Source organism: Protopterus annectens, chromosome 3.part1, assembly GCF_019279795.1.
Source record: "Protopterus annectens isolate FY-2018-M chromosome 3.part1, PAN1.0, whole genome shotgun sequence".
Classification (NCBI taxonomy): domain Eukaryota; kingdom Metazoa; phylum Chordata; order Ceratodontiformes; family Protopteridae; genus Protopterus; species Protopterus annectens.
The window spans coordinates 1490619673-1490644517 of record NC_056732.1 but is presented as its reverse complement, the minus strand read 5'-3'; the positions used below and the strand labels follow the sequence as shown (position 1 = coordinate 1490644517).

The window sequence follows — 24845 nt, the reverse complement described above, 5'->3', positions numbered from 1 at the left end:
TTACTGCACCCAGACCTACAGACTCAAACTTTCAGCATGGCTCATACACTAACAACTAACAAGAAGTCACTGTTAAGCAAACAGGTCCTGGATATCATCACAGAGGCAAGAAGGCCCAGCACAAGAAAATCTTATGCAGGAAAATTAAAAAGATTCTGCTCCTGGAAACAATCAAAAGGGGGCGGTACCTCACAACCTTCCATTCCTCTCATCCTGGATTACTTAGCAGAGTTGCTCAATAGTGGCCTCTCCTGTTAAAATCCATGCCTCGGCCATCTCTGCCCATTATGATTCGGACCCACCCTCTTCTCTCATCCTTTGATTAAGCAATTCCTCAGAGGGGCTTCTAATATTAGGCCTCCCAGAAGACCACCTACTTCACCCTGGGGCCTGAATTATGTGTTAGAGAAACTAACCTTACCTTCTTTCAAAACTGCCACTTCAACAGAATTGAAATACCTCTCCTGGAAGACTGCCTTCCTACTACCTATCACCTCAGTCAGAAGGGTCTCAGAACTTCAAGCTCTCATGGCTGTCGAGCCCTTCATAATTTTCCAAGCAGACAGAGTCTCCCTGAGGACTAATCCCTCCTTTATGCCCAAGGTGGTATCTGATGTGACCCTTAACTAGGCCTTACACCTTCCCACCTTCTTTCCCAAACCTCAAAACAAGGGGGAAATAATTCTACACTCACTAGACGGTCACAGACAACTCAGATACTATCTAGACCACACTAAGCCATTCAGAAAAACTGACCAGCTTCTTGTAAGCTTTGCCCCAGGGGCAGAGGGGAAGCCAATATCCAAACAAACCATTTCCAAATGGATTTCACACTGTATCCATTTTTTCTCCAGACTACATGGGAAACCCTTCCTTAAGTCAATCTGTACCCACTCCACTAGGGCAACCTCCACTTCCACTGCCTTCCTCAGAGGAGTACCTACCAGGGACATATTGGAAGCAGCCACCTGGACCTCTCTTCATACCTTTACAAAGCATTACCACCTACCTCTCTTTTCTAAGTCTAGGGCAGGATTTGCCTCTGCAATTCTGCAGTGCCTCCTGACCCATACCTAGGACTCTACCTATCCTTCCTCCCTATACCTCAGCTTTGGGAATCCTCCCACAGGTGATGACTGCAACAGTGAAACATGAAGAACATAGTACAGTTGTGTACACTTTCCATAAATGTAGATGCTTGAGTGTATTCACTGTTGCAGTCTTGATTTCCCTCCCTCCATCCCCCATTTCACATCTTCCCCTAGGGAGACACATGCTTCCCAAGGTGGCTGTTAGCCACCCGGACCATCTGTCTTTTCCCTTGTGCTTCTGATGGGTTAGGGTGAGAAAAACTGATGTAATGATGTCGACTGCCTTGCTTTATAGTACTGACAAGCTAACATCAGACTACAGGCGACAGGAGTCTAAATTTTGGCCACCTGGCCCATTCATTCTCCCTTTACCAGGGTGAGGGCCAGCTGTGAGGAACTGTTATTTAGGCATCTGCCAGAGGTTGTCCTGTTTTCCGTTTTTTATAGTCCTAACCCCATGGTCCACATTCAGTAACGTGTTCATGGTGCTTTATTGACGCGGACATCAATAAGGGCTGCCACCCACTTACACATGTGGCATAACCCCTGAATACAGCCCCTGCAACCAAGAAGTGCTCCGTGTGGTTTCCAGTCTGCACTGAGGACTCTGCCCCAGGACCGTGCACTTTGACATGTGCCCTGCACACTCTTCCCCCGAAGAAAGGTGAGCGAGGAATGCCCCATCACTGCTCCCTTTCCCCCGGCCACTTCAACAGGTAACAGAGTTGTGAATCAAAGTCCGTTTGCCTGGGTCATAGTCAAGGCTTTATTCCTCTGTGTAAGGGAAGCTGGCCCAATGTCCATGCACATAATTATCCATATAGTCATCATTTTCATATTTCTGAAATCTCTCAGTAGCCAAGCAATATGGAGAGCATTGCATGACCTTATAAAAGCTTACAAATGGAGTATTAAAAATGCTACTGCAAGTATGTGCATAGTTTGTATGTTTTCTGTTTTGTTTACAGAACATCCATTTGTATATTGTAACTTAAATTTGTTAAGACCTTGAATTTAATGGATGATGTTGCTATGCAGAAGATCTGTTGTTTGCATTTCTACAGTAATAATTATGGTTCTAGAGATGTGAGTATTTGTTTGTCCATCTGTTTCTATTGAGAGTTTATAACTTGATTTTATCAAAAGGCTTATGATGCAGTGACTGGCACCTAGAAGGTAACTTTCCAGAACTGCTGTTGAGGTGGAGTTAAATCACATGTGAATGACCGGCGACAGCATGTGAACTGAGCAAGTGAGACATGTTACATGTCTGGTACCATTACAGATGCAAGCAAAGCTGATCCACAGATTTTGGATGCTGTAAAATTAGTAAACAGAGAAAATAAATCAGTAATAGCCAAAGGACAACCGAGTCCCCAAAAGATATGCTGGGTCCAGACGTCAATGCCTTTAACAAAGCAAGACACAGTAACAGTGTTTTGCAAAGTCACCATATTTTAGAAGAGGCAGCTATATCAAGCCTGTAAAGCAAGAATTAAATTATTAGCTATTTCTTCATGCAAAAGTTTCCCAAATCATATCCCAAATCATATCCTAAGTTCTTACAGTGGAACAACAGTAAATTCCCCCAGTGGTGGAACATCCAAGAAGCACAGGAGTAGTAAAAACAAGTCCAGTGTTTAAAAAAATGTAGAACAGTAAAATCCAGAACATATCAGAAGCTAGAAACAACTCTGAAAGAAACTGAACAATTTAGCCTCTACACCCTCAAACAGCTGGAACAATGACAGCAGCTGGAAAATGAGTCAAACAGATTAGGTTCATACTAGAGGTAGGATGGCCTGGACACATCCAGAAAGCACTGTGTTGAAAAAAAATATACAACATAGATTTCAAAACAATTTCATAGACAACTGCCAGCTTCAGAAATAGGCAAGAGCTATCCGGCAAAATAGTCCAGAATCAGCTACAGCTTCCAAAGAATCACTGCATACTCCGAAAGCTCCATACAAAATCAGTCGACAGGAAGCACACAGTCTTCATTCATAGGTTCAAGGTTAAGTATTAGGTTAGATGCCTTTGCATGCCATTTTAAGCCTAGCCAGTTTCACTTTAAAGTTGAGAGTAAAATCACAGGGTTGTGTCTGTGAGGTAAACACCTTAACCATTATACCAATTTCTAACCCCCAAAGCTTTTTTGTGGTTTCTGTTTGGCTGGTTTGATGTGTTCATGATATAACTGCAGTAACTTGAGGGTGTGCCCCCCTGCATACAACAGTTATTGACAGTATTTGTTTGTTGGTTTTGTCATGTTTGGGATTCGATGTTTTGGGCTTTCACCCTTTAAGTGTCACTCAATACGTGTTTGCGCGATTCAGTTTTCGTGCTTATAATATGAACCCGTTTTGTAGAAGGGTCAGGGGAGATTATTGTCCCATCTTTTGTATTTATGGTGAAGGTAAAAGCAGTGGACCTTTATGTGGGTGAAAATAGCAGCATTTTAGTTTTTTTGGGGATTTAGTAACAATCGACATTCAGAGAGCCAGTTTTCTATAGAATTAAAGGTGGGCTGGGTAGCAGATCTCAAGTCTACAGGAGATGTAGCTGAGCAAATCAGGGTGGAGTCATCAGCGTACTGGATACAGCTGATATCAGAGATGACCGTATTTAGGTCGTTAATAAATATGAAAAACAGTAGGGGCTCTAATATGGAGCCTTGTGGAACACCAAGGGTGTTAGGTAATAGTTTAGAGAGCTTATTCTGCCAGAGAACAGCCTGCAGCCTCCCACTGAGGTAGGATTTATCCCATTGAAGGGCTTTAGAATCTAGGAAGAAAGTCTACAGGGTGTGAATCAATAGATGATGATCCATCATATCAAATGCCTTAGAAAGATCCAAGAAGAGGGCTGAAGATATTTGATTATTGTTACGTTTATTATTAATGGTATTGGTAAAAGCTAGCAGGGCGGAGGTCGTACTATGGTGTGGACGGAAGCCATGCTGGGTATCAGCCAAGAGGTGATTCTGGATTAGGTGGTGCATGAGTTGTTTGTGTATACATTTTTCCATGATCTTTGCAATTGGAGAAAGTATAGATATCGGTTCTGTAGTTGGAGAATTCAGTGGAGGAACCTCCTTTATGTATTGGGATAACATAGGATGTTTTCCAAATGGTGGGAATTTTAATCTCAGCTATGGTACGATTAATTAGTATTTAAACTGGATAAGCAATAGCATCAGCTGATTTTTGAAGGTATTCGGCAGGGAGTTGGTCAGCTGAGAGAGTGGTGGGTTTTAATTTTTTGATTAAGGTGCAGATAAATGATGTAGACACTGGTTGGAAGCTGAAAGAGAGTAAGTTTATATGGGTGGTACTATCAGGGCCAGGAGAGCTATAGGGCCAGGAGAGCTAGAAGGTAATTGGCTAGCTAGAGCTTGAATTGTCTTGGTAAAGAAATAATTAAAACTGTCCGAGACATCCTCAGGGGATTTATTATGGTAGCAGCGGGAATAGGGGTGGAAGTTTTACCAGGATGAAGCAGATTATTCAGACCTGCCCAGAACTTCTGAGGGTTGTTCCGGCTGACTGTCTGTAATTTACAGTAGTGTTGTTTTTTGTCTTGTAAGATAGATTTTTTGGTTTCATTCCTAGCAGTTGCATGCCAGTTAAGGATATCAAGAAATTTATTGTTGAAATATACAACTGCCTCCTCCAAAGGGAGGTGAGTTAGCATAGACCAATTACAGGAGTTAAATTCCTGCTGGAATTTGGTAGGGTCAAAGTCATTTTTGTTTCTGACTTTTCTGAGCAAGGGTATTTGTGGATTATTGACTTTCTGCTTAACTATATAAGTGAGAAAATGGTCACTTAGGTCAACGGGGAGGATACCAGCATTTGTACAGTTGGGGGTTACTATTTAGCAGTATCCAGTCGAGTATGCTTTCCTTTTGGTTGGGTTTACCTAGCCTGGTAGGGGTAGTTATAATTTGCGAAAATGCATGCAGGTTAATGTGGGTAGTAGGGGACTCTTAAGGAACAGGTGCCCCAGTCTGTGTTAAAGTCTCCAAACAGTAGGGTTTCTTGGGGGTAGTGACATGCTAACCAATGTAGGGTGTCTCCAAGTGTGGCTATATTATTACCCAGGGGAATGTACATACAGATGATGTTTATGTATTTACTTTTGTTAATTTGCAGTCTGGCAGCAAGAATTTCTGAATTACTAATCTGAGGTGGTTGATTAACAGCTATGGTTACATTCAACTCAGATTTGTAGAGTATTGCTACCCCACCCCCCTTCCTGGAAACACGATCCAGCCTGTGTATGTTATACCCAGGTGGTAACACTTCATTTTCTGTATTGTTGGGTTTTAACCAGGTCTCAGATAAACAGAGAATCTCAGGGGAGTGGACACCCAGGAGTGCATGCCATCTATTTTGTTATTAATACTCCTAATATTCAGATGACAGGCCAGGAGAGAGTAAGCTAGTCCGCTATTTATAGTTTATAAATGGATATGGTAAAAAAAAAAAAAGAAAAAAGTATCCTGTACCTTATGGAGCCATACTTAACAGCTGCATACAGGAGTAAGATTGTTAAGATTGTTTTTCATTCAAGTATATTATTAATTTAATGTTGCTAAGTTAGTTTCAGTATATGAATATTAAACTCACACCAACTCTTTTTCCTCTACAGGGCAATAAACTTCTAAAATGTTTGCAAACTCAACTAAACAATTTGTGAAAGAAATTGATACTGGTGGTCGCTTGATCCCTCTCTCCAGATTGAATGATTCAGATCGGCTTCATCTTTTGGGTCTGGTGAGGAAAAAGAAGAGACTTTTTTTCTGGCAAAAACCAAGATATTTCCCGACATCTTTCACTCTAAATGATGTGCTCACAGAAGGTGATCCCATACGCCCAGGTACGCAGTGGTTTATTAAAATAATAGAATTTAGTATAGAAAAAGCCATCTCCTGAGAGGTCAAATATAGTACATATTATAAATATAATTATAAATGTAATATAAGGTCAAATAATGTAGCTTGCCCATCTTGACAGGCTATCCCATGTCTCCTTGAGCTGTTGAAATCACTTGCTTGCTCTTATTAGAGCAAAAACAAAGATCACTCAAGGTTGTGTTTTTTTCCTTTCTCCATGTGGTGTAACTGTGAAGTTAATACATGTATATTTAAGGGCCTTGCCCCCCACATGTGGGATGTGGGAGGAGCATACCTCCCTGCAGAACAAAAATGTTTTTGATTTGTACCATTGCTTTGAATGGTACACATGGGGTGGCTACAGTGGTGCAGCGGTTAGCATTGCTGCCTCACAGCAAGAGGTTCTCCGGTTTGATCCTTGGCTGGGGTGCCTTCTGTACGGAGTCTGCATGTCCTCCCTGTGATAGCGTGGATTTCCTCTGGGTGCTCCGGTTTCCTCCCACATCCCAAAGACATGCTGTAGGTGGATTGGACACTCTAAATTAGCCCTAGGCGTGAGTGTATGTGTGTGTGTGTGCCTTCTGTGGAAGGTTGGGTGCCGGGCTGGCAACTCAACACCATAAAACTCCACTGCCAGTCATGAGCGGACAGGTGGAAAAGACGAAGAAGAAGAAGCTTTGAATGGTACACATAGGTTCATAGGTATATACTAGGCTAATGGCCCTGGGGCCTTTACAAGGCTAGCCCATAGAAGTGCCCTGACAGCATGCTGCCCGATGTTAGTTCCCAGTGCCTCTATCAAGTAGAGCCACTGGAGTGATCCCCGAGGTGAACTTTCTATTTTCCATCCACTCATCAAGATTTCTCTTGAAGAGGGCCAGCGGTGCTCTGCTTGACATGTATGGGAAGTCTATTCCAGAGCATGGGCAGTCTCTGGGTTATGAACCTGTCCCTTCAGCATGTTCTGTTGATTGTGGTAATGAGGTTGAGGTCTCTGAAGCATGTGGTGCGGAGGGATTGGGATTTCTTTAGATGTAGCATTTCTAACAGAGCTGGGTCAGACATGGCTTTGTAAGTCAAGCAGAGATCGGCTCTTAGTAGACGGTATGAGACAGAGAATAGCTAGAACTTTTTGTCTGTCCATGTAGGACATGTGTTTAAGGCCTAGGATCGTCTTTGTGAGGTACTTCTGTGGCCTTTCCAGCTGTTGCATGTGTCTAGTGAGGTACATGCCAAATGGGGCATTATATTCGATGACTTGTCTAATAAGGGAAGAGTAGAGAGAGAGATGATGACCTCTTTCTTCCTTCCTGGATGCAAAACCCTTGGCAATGAGATTTGCTACATAGAAGGACTTTCTGACCACAATGGCAATGTGGTGGTCGAAGGAGAGGTTGCTGTCAGCCTGTGTCCCCAGATCTCTTATAATGCCTTCAGTGTTCAGTGGGCTCCCATCAATGTGGTAATTAGTGGGAACTGAGTTTTTCCCAAAGGGGATGACGACGCATTTTTTGGCATTAAGCTTAAGACCATGGTTTTGACACCAGTCATTGGTCTCAGTGAGGCCTTTCTGTAGGATGTCTACATCACTTGGGAAGTTAATAATGGCTCCCAGCTTGCAGTCATCTGCGAACTTGGTCAGTCAGAGTCCCTCCATGTTGGCCTGGACTTCTGAGAAGTAGATGCCAAACAGGAGAGGACCCAGGACTGATCCCTGTGGGACTCCACTCGTGACTGGTCAGCAGTCTGACTTGGAGTCCGCTACTTTCACACTGTGGCTTCTGTCTATGAGGCAGTTTGCCACCCACCTAGTGATATAAGGGGTGATGCCTAGTTTGGTGAGTTTATCAATAATTCCAGAGTGGGGAAACGTATCAGAGGCCTTGGCCAGATCGAAATAGGCTGTATGAACTGCCTTGCCCTCATCCACACCTCTGGTGACTGACTCAAAGAAGCCAACTAGGTTGAGCAGGCAAGATCTGCCTTTCACAAAATTAAATTGTGTGGGATCTAGAGTTTGGAGATACCCTCTATCCTTGTTAATTAGGTCCATGATAATGAGCTCCATAGCCTTACATATCAGACTCATCAGGCTAATGGGGTAATAATTCCCAGGGTCTGTAGTCGCTCCCCCCTTATGGAAAGGGATGACTGTAGCAGTGTGCCATTCGGTACGGACAAAGTCTGAGGTGAGGCTGTGAGTGAACAGGGCACACAGATGTGGTGCCAGTTCACTTTGTAGTTCATGTAGAACACATCCAGGGATATTGTCGGGTCCCATGGAAGCTGTATTCTTGGCCTGGGGCAATGCAGCTTTAACCTGTGCTGCAGTAATGCTGGGTGCCTGGCATCTTTCCGGTATTGTGATTAGTCCTTTAGGGTGGGAGAGAGGGGTAAAGTTGGCACTGAATTTGTCAGCCAGTGTGTTGGCAATATCTGTTGGCTCAGTATAGGAGGTACCATTGTGCAGTAACTCAGGGCAAACCTGGGTATTGCAGTGGAGATTCTTGCTACAACTATAGAGTGCTTTGTGGTTGTTTTTAGTGTCTGCCGCAATTCTGCCTTCATAGTTGGCTTTAGAGGTTTTGATGAGGGATCTCAACTTTTTGTTGAGGCTAATAAGGGAGTTTTTCCAGTCTTGGGACTTCACCTTTTCTGCAACAGTTTCAGTCTCTTATAGTTGGTCAAGTGAGTCCTATGTGACTGCATCTTGAGGTCTCATAGTGAAGATTTTGACATACATCAGAACTCATTCATTAATTTATTCTTTTTCTTATGCCTGATGTATCTTATTCTGAGCCACAGGGAAGACAGAACCTTTCCCAACAGTCAGCTGATATAAGACAGATAACATTATCCATATTGGAATATCAGCCTTTTGCAGGATGCATAGATGTACTTACTCATACACCTAAATGCAGTTTAGAAACTCCTTCCACATTGTGCCATGTGTTAAGAATGTAGAAGGAAACTGCTGCACTCATTCAAAACCCTCTTTGATGCAAGGAGGATCTGCAGACAGTGTATAGCTAGGAACCACACAAGTGAAGCAGCTAACCACTGTACCATTGTACCACCTAAAAACTGTTAATTCCTTATTTTAGGAAGTCAAAACAATGAAAGAGTACTTCACAGTCTTTTTAATTTGCCTTTTCCTGTTGGCTGCTGCTGTAGGGCTGGGAAAAGCATTTTGCTTCAAAGTTAGGTCTCCTTTCACTGGGTTTTGTGATTTTACAATGACATTTTTGATCCTTACATTAACAGCTACTTGCCATCTCAGCCCCATGCTGGCATGCCAGCTGCAGCTTTTGAGTGGGAGCATGGAGAGGCATCCATTTTCAAAGCTGATGGCTGTTGGTACTCAGTGAAGACTGAGAATGTTAGGTGCTCCCTGGGATCTGCTTCATCCTGGTACATAAGTAGTTAATTGTGGGCTTCTGATACCCCAGGGCAGTTTGGTCTTCTGTTAACCACTGTGCATACTGCACAAGAACAAATAGTACGTACTTTTTCTGCTCATTTGTTCATTCATTCTCCTGTTCTGTGTCCAAGTTGTGACTGAATAAGATCTAAAACCTGTGATGTCATGCAGCAGTAATAAGGCAGAGAAACAATTCTGCATTAAATTGCCAGCTCATCACAGGGATTTTTTAAAGCTGATTTTCTTTAGTCTTCAGGTAAATTGCTTTACTTCAGGGCTGTCTCCTGCAGCAAGGCTGTCCATCCATCCATCCATCCATAACCCCTTTTTCCCATTTTTGCACATGGGGTCAGGGTGTCACTTCAACAGTGACAATCATCTAGAGCCAAGGTTTACATCACTATCACCTCAAAATCCAATGTCAGACGTCAAGCCCACACAGAACCTGTAATAGTTATCCACCTGTGATGTCACTTTAAAATGCTGGCAAGTGTGTAAACAGAATTGTTTCCACATGCTGTCTGATTTCTGGTTCTGCAGTGGAAAAGCTGCAATTATATCAGTCGGAAAATTGCTATTGATGTCTTAGTTTAGTTTTTCTCTGCTCATGTTTGTTTCGAATACAGGGAGTTGAGTAGTTTTTTTAATTACCAAGAAAGTCATTTATGTTGCACATTTTAAAACTAAATGCATTATAATGCAAAATGTAACCGTAAGAATAATCAATAATAGACTAATATAGCAAATACGAAATTCACATAGATAATACTTCAGTACCCAGATTTAACAGTGTTTTATTTTTCAGAAATAAACACTTTTTGATGGGCCTTGAAAGAGACAAGAGAAGCTCTCTGTCTAAATCACCAAGATAGAGAATTCGAGGGAGATTGTGCCATGATGTAAAAGGCACTAAGACTTACCATAGTGAGATGTACTCGTAGAGGGTCCAGTAGCCATCAAAAGCAGAGTGAAATTTCCTGCTTGGATGATAGTGAAAAAGAAGCTATTTTAGTTAGTTGTCAGTAATGCTTTTGCTGCCCAGAACAGTGCACAGAGGCTTTTCCCAGCAACTTTCACAATTAATTCACTGAATGGCATCTGTATTTGAGTGTCGGAATAAATCAAGATGCCCAGGGATACAAACTGGGAATACTGATGCCTCACAAGGGAAGTCGTATTAAAATAATCCTCTCTTGCTTGATCCTATCACAGATGAAGGAGTGAAAACTGTTCACTGTCACCCCATCCCCACTCCCACCTCTATATACATGTGTTATCAGTGCCACAGGTGGGGGGTCCAATCCATATAAGTTAACTTGTCATATGTGGGTGATGGCTGGTGTTCAATCCCTACAATACAGAAAACTGGTCTCACAGTAATTTCTAGATGTGGTTTCTGTTAAAGATAAAAAAATAAAAAAGAATTGCCATCATCTATTCATTGTGTTGAGTTCTTAGTTGCTGTCAAGTCCCATAGATCAGAATATTGTGATGTTTCCCATTCTACTTTTCTGTAACCTCAAAAGTAAAGAAAACTATCTATTTATTAGTTCTTTCATCACTAATAGGGATTTTTTTAAGACTGGAAAGGGAATGCAGTTGCCTTTGATTGTGGTTATGTCTTACCATGCCTTAATAGGTAAAGACAAAATAAAGCTGGTCAGCAGAGAGAAAGTTATTGGCATTGGTATCTACTTACTCACACATGTTCAACACGCCCCAAAAAAATCTAATAGTTTTTCTCCAAATACCATTGCTAGGTCCTACTTTTTTAGTATTTGATACCACCAACCCATGAAACACTTAACAGACAAAAGATCAAGCTACTACACATTTAAATATGAAAAAGTGTTAGGCATTAAGTAGTTCTGGCATAGCTCCCTCTGTTTGTAAGGTGGATGCCATCAGCTATTCTTTGTTAGATTTAGACAGATTTTGGTGTGAATACCTTTGAACACTTTAAACGCTTTAATAAACCTGCCAGCCCCTATGTTCTTATAATAGAATATTATTTTACTGAAGATTGTGCAGATGTTCAGACTAATAAAAATGCAGAAAAGATAAAACGTTTTCACTGGGAATTAAAAGGAATTCTGTTGCAGAGAATAAATTTAAGTTGTCTGGATTAATCCTCCAACAAGGCAGCAGTTTCTGTGCATCTCCCTACCTCTGTTTCTCCCTGTGCCTGTCTCATTTTCTGTCTCAGTTTGTGCAAGTCGGAATCAGACCACATGCCATATAAAATTCTTTCCTGGTTTATGAAGGTAAATTGTTCCAGAGTTACTTGCTTTTTTATGTATTTATGTACTTCATCTCTGTGGCTGTCTGCTTCTCTCTCCCGCTCTTTCCGTCTCCCTTCTTGTATGTCTGGTCTCCACTGAAAATGGGCCACAAGCCCAGTTGGACAAACCCGGTTAACAAATGTCAATAAATTGTTTGTTTGTGTCTTTCGGCTTTTCCCGGTTAGGGGTCGCCACAGCGGAACTCCGGTCCGCTAATGATTGGTAGTGGATTTTTACATACCAGGTTACCAGCCCTGATGCACAACCTTCAATGAAGGCACGCCCCATTCACGTATGCCTCCACACAGAAGACGCTCTAGCTGAGAATCGAACGGGACAACGTCTTGCTATGAGGCGACAACGCTACCGCAGCACCACCACCGCAGTCTTAACAAATGTCAATAAATAAATAAAATAAATAAATTTGCTACCTGTCTATTTGTTCATGTTTATTGATTAAGAATATTTAATGTGTAAGTTCTCATTTTTTAGTGGAATCCCAGGAAATCACATCAGGAACATCGCTGAAAAATTATGAGGCATGTCATTTCATTAGGGACTGTCAGTGATCAAAATAGTTAATTACACTATCTCAACAATTAATTAATGCACACAAGATGTGAAATAAGGAAACATTCATCCATTCTTTTATTATAACAAAGACATTCATTTGTGGGAATTTGAAAGTGGTACAAAACACAGAAGAAATCTTGAATCTAAACACAACTAAATTATAGCTGTAGAATTATGATATATGCATATATTTTATTTTATTTTATATTATTTATGCTGACTTCTGAATTTGCAGAATCTGTCTAAGATGAGCAGGGCTACTTGTGGGAGGATCCTTCTTCTAGAAGGGTCTTAATTGTTCCCATATACGTGTTCTTTCTGCTGCTTCCTTTGGTCTCATCTGTTGTTAACATTTTTGAACTGGTTCATGATGATGGCAATCCCAGTAGTCTTGATTTTGAAACAGCAATCCAAAAAGAAAGGAAAACTCAGCTCCAGTGGCATAGAGCTTTGACTATGGCCAGGCAAGATGAGTTTGATTAGCAGCTTTTGCACTTGATAGAGCTGGCAAGGGAGGATGGGATTACCCATCCTTGGTGGTAGGCGAGGCTGAACTGTCCAGGTGCTGCCATGTACCCTCAGAGGAAGGATGGCAATGCACCTTTACAGCTGAGGAGGCAAATTTGGCTTGCCAAACCTCTCTTTAGGTAGTAGCTGTTATTGTGAGTACATGGAAATGTGAACCAGTGCGAGTAAGATGTTATGGATATGTTCGGTGAAATACAGCACACATGTCTCTGACCAGGGGTGAGTTTAGGGCCATCATAAAGTGCCCCTCATAGCTAGAAAAGCACACAAGTAACCCTTAGTAACAGCCACTCAGAATTTTTGTCTCTCCCACGGTTGTGGGGAACTCCATGAAAAGGGAATAAAGGAGCTGAAGTCCAGTAGGGAGAGGACTGATGGTCATCAAGCATAGAGGCAAAAAGAATGTTGGGGGAAAAAGGGAGGGAAAAGAAATAATAGTAAATACAACGCTTGTATAACAAAACTGGTACGGTCAGAAAGTGAGCAATTTCAAATATTTCATGAAACTGGCAATTACTTATTTCACAGTGTAAGGGATCTGTTCTTGCTCAAAAACAAATTTATTGATGATGTGTGCATGTGTGTGTATAGAAGGGATAGTTAAAAAGCTGTTTATGATCAGCAAAAGTTGCTATCCTTTGAAAGATGGCATGTTTCTTTCGGACTTCATTATCAAAAGTGAAATGCACTGAAGCAATTAGCACTGCTAAAATAGAGGTGTTAGATGAGAGAGTATAAAACTGATGACATTGTACTACAAGAAACATACTTATGCCAGGGGAAACTAACCCAGTTATCAGGAAAGGGGAATTTACTTGCTGTTTTTGCAAGTTATTTTGTTGCTCACAGAAAGACAGGGGAGTGTAATCTTTATTTCAGAAGTTTTACTATTTAGGGTGGGAAGAAGTGATTTAGGAATCCTCAAGATAGACATGCAGGTGTGAAGGGAGGGTGGTTTGGCACTCATGTTACTATTGCTTCTGTCTATGGTGCTCCAGTAAGGATGGATCTAGCAGATAATAGGATAGTGGAACAGTTAATGAGCTGTTAGCAGGGAGTTGTATCATTAATTGGAGATTGGAACAGGATTTCATGCAATATAGGTGTGGGTAAGGGCCATGACAGGTAAAACTGTACTTTGTGGAAAAAAAAAACTTGGCATGCATTTAAAGTTGTTTAGTCTTATTGATACATACATACTTTTGGAAGGGGATGAGAAATTCAACTTCCCATATTATTGTCCCAGGGATGGAACTTGATCTCACCTGAGCAGGATATATGTATAACTAGAAAACATTTTAATTTGGTTAGACCATGTGCCAATATTCCTGGAGCTATGTCCCTAGGGGCTATGTCACAGGTTAGATGGTATACTGGTTTTAGTGCTTCCCAGGATACTTGTTGGACAAGAATATAAACTATAGTAAGTGGAGCCATTAAAAGAGATACTAGCTCACAGGAAAAACATATATATGGAGAGCTGGAATAAAATAAAATTAGATTTAAATATGAGAAAGGGCAGCTGAGATAATGAAGGCACAGGAGAGAGAAATATTTTGAGAGAGAGAAGTATTTGCAAGCAGTGAAAATGTAAATTACTACCAAAAAAGAAGTTTATGACCAAGTAAGCAAACCAGTTACAGTAAGGCAATGAAGGCGTTGGCTTTGTAGAGAGGTGAAAGCAACAGAGACAATGGTATCTGCTATATTAAAGATGATCGGACAAGGGAGGCTCTAAGAAACACAGAAGCTATACTGGCGGTTTTAGAAATGGTCATCAATAATTGCATTTGACATCTTCTGTGATGGAGAACTCTAAGGATTAGAAAATATTTTGACTGCATATATATTCTTAAATTGTATGATGAACAAGCAGGGAGTGTTTATAGGCTGAATACATTAAAATGGTTTGGACGGTCAGTCAAAGGGCAAGTCTCTGGCAACTGATGCCCTGTCATTAGAAATATGGAAATTGTGAGGTACTGCTTGGGGAATGATGGTAACTTCCACCTTTTTAAAAGCTTAGAATGTATACATGTAAATAAAAGTGTAACTACTCTGTGTTTAACTGGAACTTAGTATAATGCTGTGTAAGCAAATGGGGCTTTTCTCCCTAGGCCTTCGCTGAAAATGGGTATTACCTAGTTGGACTTTCCCAGAAACAAAGACAAATAAATAATTAAATGGCTTTGTTTAATGAATGGGGCATTACCAGGGGAAATATCCCAGCATCTTGGAGGGAGACAGGTATAACCATTATGCTGAAGGAAGGAAAGGCTCATGACCTGCCATCCAACTACAGGCCAGTGTCCATTTTAAACCAAAATTACAAAATATTTATGGAAATTTTAGTTAGGATAGATGTTAAATAATTACAGAAGTAGTTCATTTTGAACAGTGTGGGTTTGTAAGGGGAGCAGAAAATGCATGCCAGTATAATATGAAACTTGTTGATGGTGGAAGATGCTAATGTCTGGTGGTTACAGTTGCTATTTTTGAACTAGAGGCCAAAAGGCATTTCCTATATGCTGTACTGAAGGGAATGGGGTTTCTCCAGGGATTTTGAGTCCTTATTAGCACCAGTATGTAATGATTTGTTGTCCTTATATTGACATTTTAAGGGATTTACCAATATTATTTAGTAATAGGCACTGGGGAGCAGTGAAGAGTTACCGAATAGCTGGGTAACTACAGCAGAGATGGTATGGGAGACAGCTAGAAAGGTGCTTGGTGTGACATCTGGACAAAGGAAGGAGGACAAGGAGACCTGGTGATGGAATGAGGAAGTACAGGAGAGTATACAGAGGAAGAGGCTGGCGAAGAAGAAGTGGGATTGTCAGAGAGATGAAGAAAGTAGACAGGAGTATAAGGAGATGAAGAGCATAGCAAAGAGAGAGGTGGCGAAGGCTAAGGATAAGGCATATGGAGAGTTGTACGAAAGGTTGGACACTAAAAAGTTAGAAAATGATCTGCACCAATTGGCTAGACAGAGGGACCAAGCTGGGAAAGATGTGCAGTGGGTAAGGGTGATAAAGGATAGTGAGGGAAACGTACTCACAATCGAGGAGAGTGTGTTGAGCAGATGGAAAGAGTACTTTGAGGGGCTGATGAATGAAGAGAATGAAAGAGAGAGAAGGTTGGATGATGTGGGGATAGTGACTCAGGAAGTGAAACAGATTAGCAAGGAGGAAGTACGGATGAAGAATGGAAAGGCTGTTGGTCCGGATGACATACCAATGGAAGCATGGAGGTGCTTAGGAGAAATGGCAGTGGAGTTCTTAACCAGATTGTTTAATGAAATCTTGGAAAGTCCGAGGATGCCTGAGGAGTGGAGAAAAAGTGTTTTAGTACCTATTTTTAAGAATAAGGGAGATGTGCAGAGTTGTAGTAACTACAGAGGGATAAAACTAATTAGTCACAGCTTGAAGTTATGGGAAAGAGTAGTGGAAGCTAGGTTAAGAAGGGAGGTGATGATTAGCAATCAGCAGTATGGTTTCATGCTGGGAAAGAGCACTACAGATGCGATGTTTGCTCTGAAACTGTTGATGGAGAAATATAGGGAAGGTCAGAAGGAGTTGCATTGTGTCTTTGCGGACTTGGAGAAAGCATATGATAGGGTGCCTAGAGAGGGGTTGTGGTATTGTATGAGGAAGTCAGGAGTGGCAGAGAAGTATGTAAGAGTGGTACAGGATATGTATGAGGGTAGTGTGACAGTGGTGAATTCTGCAGTGGGAGTGACAGATCCATTTTAGGTGGAGGTGGGATTACATCAAGGATCAGCTCTGAGCCCTTTCTTATTTGCAATGGTGATGGACAGGTTGACAGACGAGATCAGACAGGAGGCACCATGGACTATGATGTTTGCAGATGACATTGTGATCTGTAGTGAGAGTAGGGATCAGGTTGAGGAGACCCTGGAGAGGTGGAGATATGCTCTAGAGAGGAGAGGAATGAAGGTCAGCAGGACTAAGACAGAATATGTGTGTGTGAATGAATGGGAGGATAGAGGAATGGTGAGGATGCAGGGAGTAGAGTTGGAGAAGGTGGATGAGTTTAAGTACTTGGGATCAACAGTTCAGAGTAATGGTGAGTGTGGAAGAGAGGTGAAGAAGAGAGTACAGGCAGGGTGGAATGGGTGGAGAAGAGTGTCAGGAGTGATTTGTGACAGACAGGTACCAGTAAGAATGAAAGGGAAGGTCTACAAGAGGGTAGTGAGACCAGCTATGTTGTATGGGTTGGAGACAGTGGCATTGACAAAAAGGCAGGAGTCAGAGCTGGAAGTGGCAGAATTAAAGATGTTAAGATTTGCACTGGGTGTGACAAGGATGGACAGGATTAGGAATCAGTATATTAGAGGGTCAGCTCAGGTTGGATGGTTTGGAGACAAAGTCAGAGAGGCGAGACTGCGTTGGTTTGGACATGTGCTGAGGAGGGATGATGGGTATATTGGGAAAAGGATGCTAAGGATGGAGCTGCCAGGTAAGAGGAAAAGAGGAAGGCCTAAGATGAGGTTTATGGACGTGGTGACAGAGGACATGCAGGCGGTTGGTGTGACTGAGCAATATGCAGGGGACAGGAAGAAATGGAAACAGATGATCCGCTGTGGCGACCTCTAACGGGAACTGCTGAAAGAGAAGAAGATTTAGTAATATAGATATGTTTAATGTTGTCTCATGTTATAAAGACTGTAATAAAAAATGGATGCTGTCTTGATAAATGTTGTCCTTTCTCAAGATCTGAAAGAGAGATATAAATAATTTAAAGTATCTGGGAATATAGATATCTGATTATTTAAGGTTGATAATTGATCTAAGGTGATATTTGTAGAAAAGTAAAACAGATTTTGCTGACTGTGGAAGTTAATAATGCTGGACTTAGATTAAGGAGTTCAAGTGATTCTTTTGTTTGTATTGCCATAGTTTTTGTACACTGGGAATGCATATTTTCACTCCCCCAGCACACTGAGACGGATGTAAAGTTACCGTCTTGTCTGAAATCACTGTTGCAGTATTCATAACAGGTGGGTTGTCATCTGTTGACTTTCAGCCGATGTACCAAAGCTTTACCCACCAGAGGGCATACGTCTGGATGATGAACTCGGCTCATTGGTGAAGGGGTATATAAACAGACATATGTGTGAGATCCTCAGACTGTCTTGCCACCAGCCCAAATGTTGATCATTGAACCTGACGGATTGTTCTAGTTTGGTTGTTTGGTATCTTAGCTTCGCTTGTCAGAATCAGATAAGTGCCCCATTGCGGATCCTTCCTTTCTAACCTTTTGACTGTGCATTAATTATTAGATGTCAGCTAGGAGCATTAAGTGCAAGTGCGACAGGCAAATTCTGTAGAAGAATTGTTACTACTATGTTACTAAAATTTAATAAATTGTTTTCTAGTCCTGAGGAGCTTTTCTCCCCGGGTCTCTGCTGAAAATTAGCCAAAAGCTCAGCCAGACTAACCCAGTTAACAAATGTAAAATAAATAAGTAAAAAGAAGCCTTTTCCATCTGGGCCCCCAAACACGACTACAAGTCTTTTTCATTTGTCAGTCGTTTATTCCTAAAACTCTCCAATCGAGACTTTCCAGTCTTAATACCTTCCTTAGGACCTAGCACTTAAAATGCTTAGTCCACTCTGCCATGTCGAATCCCCAGACATTGGCCTTCCTCCCAAGAAAAAGAAACTTAAAGAGGCCCAAAGAGAATTTATCTTCTATTGTGTCTAAATCAGACATACCCATTGAAGTAGTTGAACATTCAGAACGTCAGACTTTATTGCTAGAGCTCAGTACCACTACCCCGCTGGAAGCTTGTATGGATCTTGAGGCCTTCAGATGATTGAATCCTCCAATAAACTACATCTCATTATTTCAGAGGGCCCACAAGGAGTCCCTGAAATCCTAGTACGGGACGAGGTTCCAGGAACACGTATTGAAATATGCCAGGGTTCCAATCCTCCTAAACTGGTACATGCAGATGCCACCTGTAAAAACAAGAAACAAACATTTATGTATATGATGCCCCCTTCAGCTTCTGGGAAAAAGAACAGATAGATTTGTCTCAAGGGTTATTTAAAGCCATTATGTTCCTGAGGCCTTCATCCTTTGTGAACCACTCTACACAGGGCACACACCACAAAAACTGGCATTGGATTCTCCTCACAGCTACATTCTCCAGATCATCTGTCTTCTTATGAAGGGGACTCTCTGTCTCCTGGTTCCCCCTTGGAAGAGGTTTCCTTTGGAGAAGCACTGCAAAGCATGATGAAGCACTTTGCATGGCAATCTAAACAGGTGTTAGAGGTCCAAAAGAGATATTACAACCTTTTGGAGATAGGCACTCCTGCAACACCTCTAGTTACCCCCTTTGCTGGAAGCATACCTGGACATCTATTTAAACAGTGTCTCCACACCTGATTCTTATCCTGCGGCACCCAAAAGGCCAGATAGGTTCTATAAAGTTCCTGATGAACTTAAGTACCTATACAAAAATCCAGTGGTGGATCCTGCTGTAGTTGCTCTGGCCTTGAACAAGCCTCCCAAAGCTGCTTCCCGGTACTGTTGTGTTTCCCTTTGATAAGGACAGTCAAGCAATAGATAGATGGGGTAAAAAAGTGTACATGTCCTCTACCCTGGCTCTCGGAGCCATTAACTAACAAACTTAAATGACTAAATCCTTATTCTTCATAATGCAGTCCTTGAGTAAGGCCATCAAAAAGCCTCAGACACCAAAATCAAAACAGCATATGTATAGCCTGGAGGTTCAGGCTTCACAAATAGCCAGACATAGCATTAAATGCAGCTATGATGCTGTGGATGCCTCTTCCAGGTCACCTGCTACTGGCTTAGTCATCAGGTGGTATGCCAGGCTGTGAGGTCAGCCTATTCCTGAAGATTTTAAACTTAAATATTTAGACTCTCCTCTGGATAATAACCTTTTATGTGGCCAACAAACTGCCAGTCTTATTAAAACATTACAATAACAAGGCAAGACAATGAAAGACGACCATCAGATTCTTCTCACCACAGTTCCTAGGTACCATTGGAACTATCTAGCTAAATCTACTTTCTTTGCTGAGAGAGACTCAAGGCTCTCTCACAAGCAAATGGAATATCTTATAAAAGACTCCCAGATAAACCATAGAGGGATATCACTATGAGAAGGCCTCAGTTTGGTAGTAGGCCCTTGTAACTGTCTTCCTTTCTTATCTCTCACCACCACCAGCCTCTTCAACCCCTTTTAAGAAGACTTTCTCTGTTTCTCTTCCTTTCTGGGAAATAGTGACCTTGGACAAATGGGTCCTGAAAATTATCAAGGAGGGTAACGCTATGACATGGGAAAGCATTCCCTCTCAAAAGGGAATGCCCCCGCCTCCTCCCAGCCAGATTCACCTTCTGTCATCAAAGACTTACTAGCACAGGTAACTATAGAGGATGCCCCCCTAACCATTTTAGGAAAAGGTTTCTGTTCAAGAATCTCATAAACCTAGAATAAATGAGGGCACTTCTGCAGGTCCTGCAGACCTTCTCACACCACTGGAAGTCAGGCACTCTGCTGATGCACACAGACAACACCATGGTGTTGTGGTACATGAACAAACAGGGAGATACAAGATCCTACCCCCTGTGCAGGCTGGCAAAAGAGGTCTGGCACTTTGCCTGCCACTTGAGTCTGACACACACTGCAATATATATTCCCTTTCAGGAGAACATGGTGTTTGACTGCTTAAACAGGGACATGGAGGACCTCACAAATGGACTTTGGACAAGAAGTTCTTCCAAACTGTCATGCTTCAGTGGGGAGAACCACAGATAGATCTTTTTGCTTCCCCAGAACATCAGCACCTTCTTCTTTTCTGCACCAGGGACCAATCTCCACTAGCCTGGAAGATGGATGCTTTTTACTTCTAGTGGGCAGGGAAGTTAGTCTTTATATACCATCCCCTGCCTCTGCTTCCAAGACTAGTGCTCAGGGTTCAGAAGGACTCTCCAAATTGCTGCTTCTGGCCAAGACAGCATGGGTTTCCTTTCCTGTTTCACCTGTCAAAGGGAAACCTCTGGAGAATCCCTGTACAAGCAGATCTCACCAATTAACAGAAAGTGCAGCTTTTTCATCCCCGTCCTTCAGTTTCACTCCCTGGATGATAGGATTTTAATCCCTAAAAGACACTTTTTCACTGAAGAAGTGATTCAGGTTTTGCAAGAAGCCAGGAAACCCAATACCAGGATGTCATACACGGCCAAGTGGAAAAGTTTCTCCATGTGGTGCCAAAAATACAGACTGCAACCCCTTCTATCAGACACTCCCACTGTACTGCAATACCTTCATGAATCAGTACATTCTGCTTTCACCTAGTCATCCATTAAAACCCACTTATCTCCTATCAATACATGCTTACCTTTGGGGGAATCTCACAGAAGAAGAAGAGGATCAACTGCAGAATGCTAAGCAGAAAGTAAAGGATTACCTGGATAATATGCACGGACTTAGAAAGATTGCTGTTAAGCATAAAGTAAATTTACCTGGATAATGTACACAAACTTAGAAAGATTGCTGTTAAGCAACTGTTTTTTGATAATAACACTAGAGCACAAAAACTTTTAGCACACCGACTCAGGCAATAGAAAGTACAAACGGCTATCGCCAAGCTTAGGAACCCTATAGCAAGGAAGGTAACAAGAGATCCTTTAGAGTTATTAAAAATATTTCAGAAGTTCTATGAAAGTCTGTATAAAGTGGAGAAATATGGAAATCAAGAAAAGATACAAATGGAAATGTTTATGGAAGAATTAAATGTGCCAAAGTTAGAGGTAGATGAGGCTCAATTACTAATGGTTGGGATAAGAGGAAATGAGATAAAAATTGTGATGTATAACCAATGTACAGGAAAGTCCCCAGGAATAGATGGTATTCCTGTGGAAGTTTGGAAGCTAGGGGGAAAACTGATAAAGACCTGGAAGGTTTTATTTAACATTATTTTAATAGGAGGAGAAGTACCAACATCCTGGAAGAAAGCGGTGGTAGCTGTAATACCTAAAGAGGGTAAAGATCCATCAGATCAGGCTTCATTCAGGCCCATTTCAGTGTTAAATCATGATTATAAAGTGTTTGTCTGTAATGGCTAAAAGAATGGCAAAAGTAATGCCAAAATTGATAGGTCTTGATCAATGTGGTTTTGTGGAGGGGAGGCAAACATATGACAACATTAACAGAACATTGATGATTCAGAGAGAAGCAGAATGTAAGAAAATAGCATTGTTGTTGGTGGGTATTGATGCAGAGAAATCATTTGACAGAGTAAGCTGGGACTTTATGAGCAGGGTAATAGAAGCATTTGGATTTCCTGAAAAAAATATAAGGTTCATTATGAGGATATATAAGGGATCAGAGGTGAAAATTAAAGTGAGTGGGGTCCTCTCTGATAATTTCTGCTTGAGCATAGGAACCAGGCAGGGGTGTCTTCTCCCCCTTTGTTATTTGCATTATATTTAGAACCACTGACAAAGAAATTAAGGGACTCAGAAATTCAAGGATATAATTGGTTTGGTAGTCAGGAAAAGCTTGCTGTATTTGCAGATGATATTATTTTATACCTGACAAAACCAGAAAGAGATATTACAGTGCTGTGGAACATTCTGAGACAGATGTTCTTCATGTTTCACTATTGCAGTCATTACAATTGGGTTATCCTGCTGGCAGGCTACCCTCAGTCGGCCTGAATTCCAAAGTCTAGGTCCAGCGTCAGCTGCTGTCGCCTCTTCCCTGACGTCAGTGTGCCAGGGGTATAAAAGATGCAGCCGATGCCATTTTCTTCATTCTTTCTTGCCGCGCGGTGCCCGAAGCAAAAGCAGTTCGCAAGTGCCGGTCGGCCGACTCCTGAGATTTTCGTGTTCGAATTCCAGATCCAAAGTCTTCACTAAAAGCTAAGTACCCCGTTGGGGAAACTTTTTTCTTGCTCCAGACCGATGTCAGAAAAAGTTAATAATTGTATTTCTTGTGGGAAGCAAATACCTCATAAGGACTTTCATTCTTACTGTATTCCTTGCCTAGGCCCTGACCACGATGTTGCTAGTTGTCGGTTTTGTGCTAGATTTAACCAACGCACTATTAAGCGTCGGTACGATTTTGCATTTCACTATTTTGGCAGAAGATTTAACTATACAATGTCGTCGGATAGCCATCCGACTACCGGAATTCACAAGAAACGCAAGGAAAAGGACAGGCATCCAAGGTCCAAAACCGATGAGGCTTCTTCTAAGTCAGTCGCCGGTTCGCCGGTTCTCAGTGAGGCGCCTTCGCAGCCCCTGACGACCGCTACTTTAAACTCACAGGCCGCTACCGACACCCATGGAGTCGACCAGGCTGCTGGAAGCTCAAGGTATTGGACCTTCGGAAACTATTCCCTCAGATGGGTCTGGAGCCGCTGAGCAGGCATCGGCTTCTGAGGGTGTTTTCAGACCTACTCAATTATATGTTAAAACAACTTCAGCTTTAAAGGCAAATACTAAAGCACCTTTAAAGGCAAAGAAACAAGTACAACAGCCTCATGGACAGGCCTCCATGCCTAAAAAACAGATGCTCAAAATGGCCGAAGACCTAATTACTTTGATCAGGGGTTCCCATCCCCATCCTGATAAGAGGCCTAGGCAAGAGACAGAATATGAATCTTCAGATCAGGTTTCCATTTCATCTGATTCCTCTTCTGATCAGGAATACTCTCTTCCTCCCTGTGAGGATTCTGATGCTGAAGAATCAATCCCTTCAGCCTCTCCTCCTGAGGATTATTCTTTTGGGGAAACTTTACATACCATGAGGGAGCATTTCCACTGGGAGAGCCAAGATTATTCAGAATCTAAGAAAAGGCTCAGAGACTTCCTTTTACTACCACAATACAGGCCCCTAGCTATTCCACCTGTGTTAGACATTGTAGATGATGTATTTTCAGAGTCCAGTCTGACCCCTGACTCCTTACCTCTAGCTCTTGTTAAGCTGGACAGGTACTACAGTGTTCCTGACTCTCATAAATCCTTTTCAAAAACCCTGCTGCTGACCAAGAAACTATCTCTCAGGGTCCCAAAGGGGTCAAGGCTTCCACTGCATAAAACCCTACTCCCTCTGACAGGGATTCTAGGGCACTGGACAGATGTGGAAAAAAGATTTACACTTCTGCTACCCTGGCTATAAGGGCTTTAAATTGTCAGTTTCATATGCTTAAATATCAGCAATATATTATGTCACTGCTTAAACAAAAAATGTTGATAAATTCTGAATGTGCAGAAAACAAAGAAATGTAGGAATTATTGCATGCAGCTGAACAAGTTGGAAAGCATACTTTGCAATGTGGTTTTGATTCTCTGGAGGTCTCCTACAGGGCCGCAGTTACGGGTTCTGTCATTAGGAGGCATGCTTGGTTAAAGGAACAAAGTTTACCTGATCATGTTAAAGCAAAATTATTAGATGCTCCATTACAGCATGATGTTTTGTTTGGTGTTAAAGCAGAAGAGGTGTTAAAGAAAATGGAGGACAAAGCTAAATCTATGCAAACAGTCAAGGATTTCTTACAGGTACAGTCACCAAGATTTAGCAGACACTGGCCTACAAAGAATTGGTCCTTTCCAGTGTCAGGCCACAGAGGGGCAGATACAGATGCCCTAGAGGCAGATCCCAGCCCCAGGGTTCGTACAGGTCTAAACAATGGGGTGCTTCTACCTCCAAAACTGGAGAAGACAAATCACAAAAGGTTGGGAGGGTGGCCTAATGGTTAAGGTGTTTAAAATACAAGCTGCAGGGTTTGAGTCTCAAAAGGGATAATTGGCTAGGCTTAAAATGGCTTGCAAGGGCAGTTAGCTTAGTACTAATCTGTGAACTAATCTATGAACTATGAACACAGCCATACAGGAAACAGTCCCAATGACTTCCCCCTGCCTGCGCCAAGCACTTATCTTCTGGCAGCATCTTTAGGGGGAAAACTAGCACTTTTTTCTCAAAATTGGCACATAATAACCCAGGACAAATGGGTCTTAAACATAGTGTCACAAGGCTACAAGTTT

The 24845-nt window shown here is 41.9% G+C and overlaps 1 protein-coding gene across 2 annotated transcripts in view; it reads left to right on the top strand.

Moving 5' to 3' along the window:
• GSDME (gasdermin E) overlaps window positions 1-24845 on the top strand; it is a 1102496-nt gene that overhangs the window by 406632 nt on the left and 671019 nt on the right. For both annotated transcript variants that reach the window (XM_044067553.1, XM_044067554.1), the window contains one exon: window positions 5748-5975. In XM_044067553.1, coding sequence (XP_043923488.1) covers window positions 5765-5975 — 211 coding nt within the window. In that variant the 5' untranslated portion in view covers window positions 5748-5764. The remainder of the gene's footprint in view (window positions 1-5747; window positions 5976-24845) is intronic.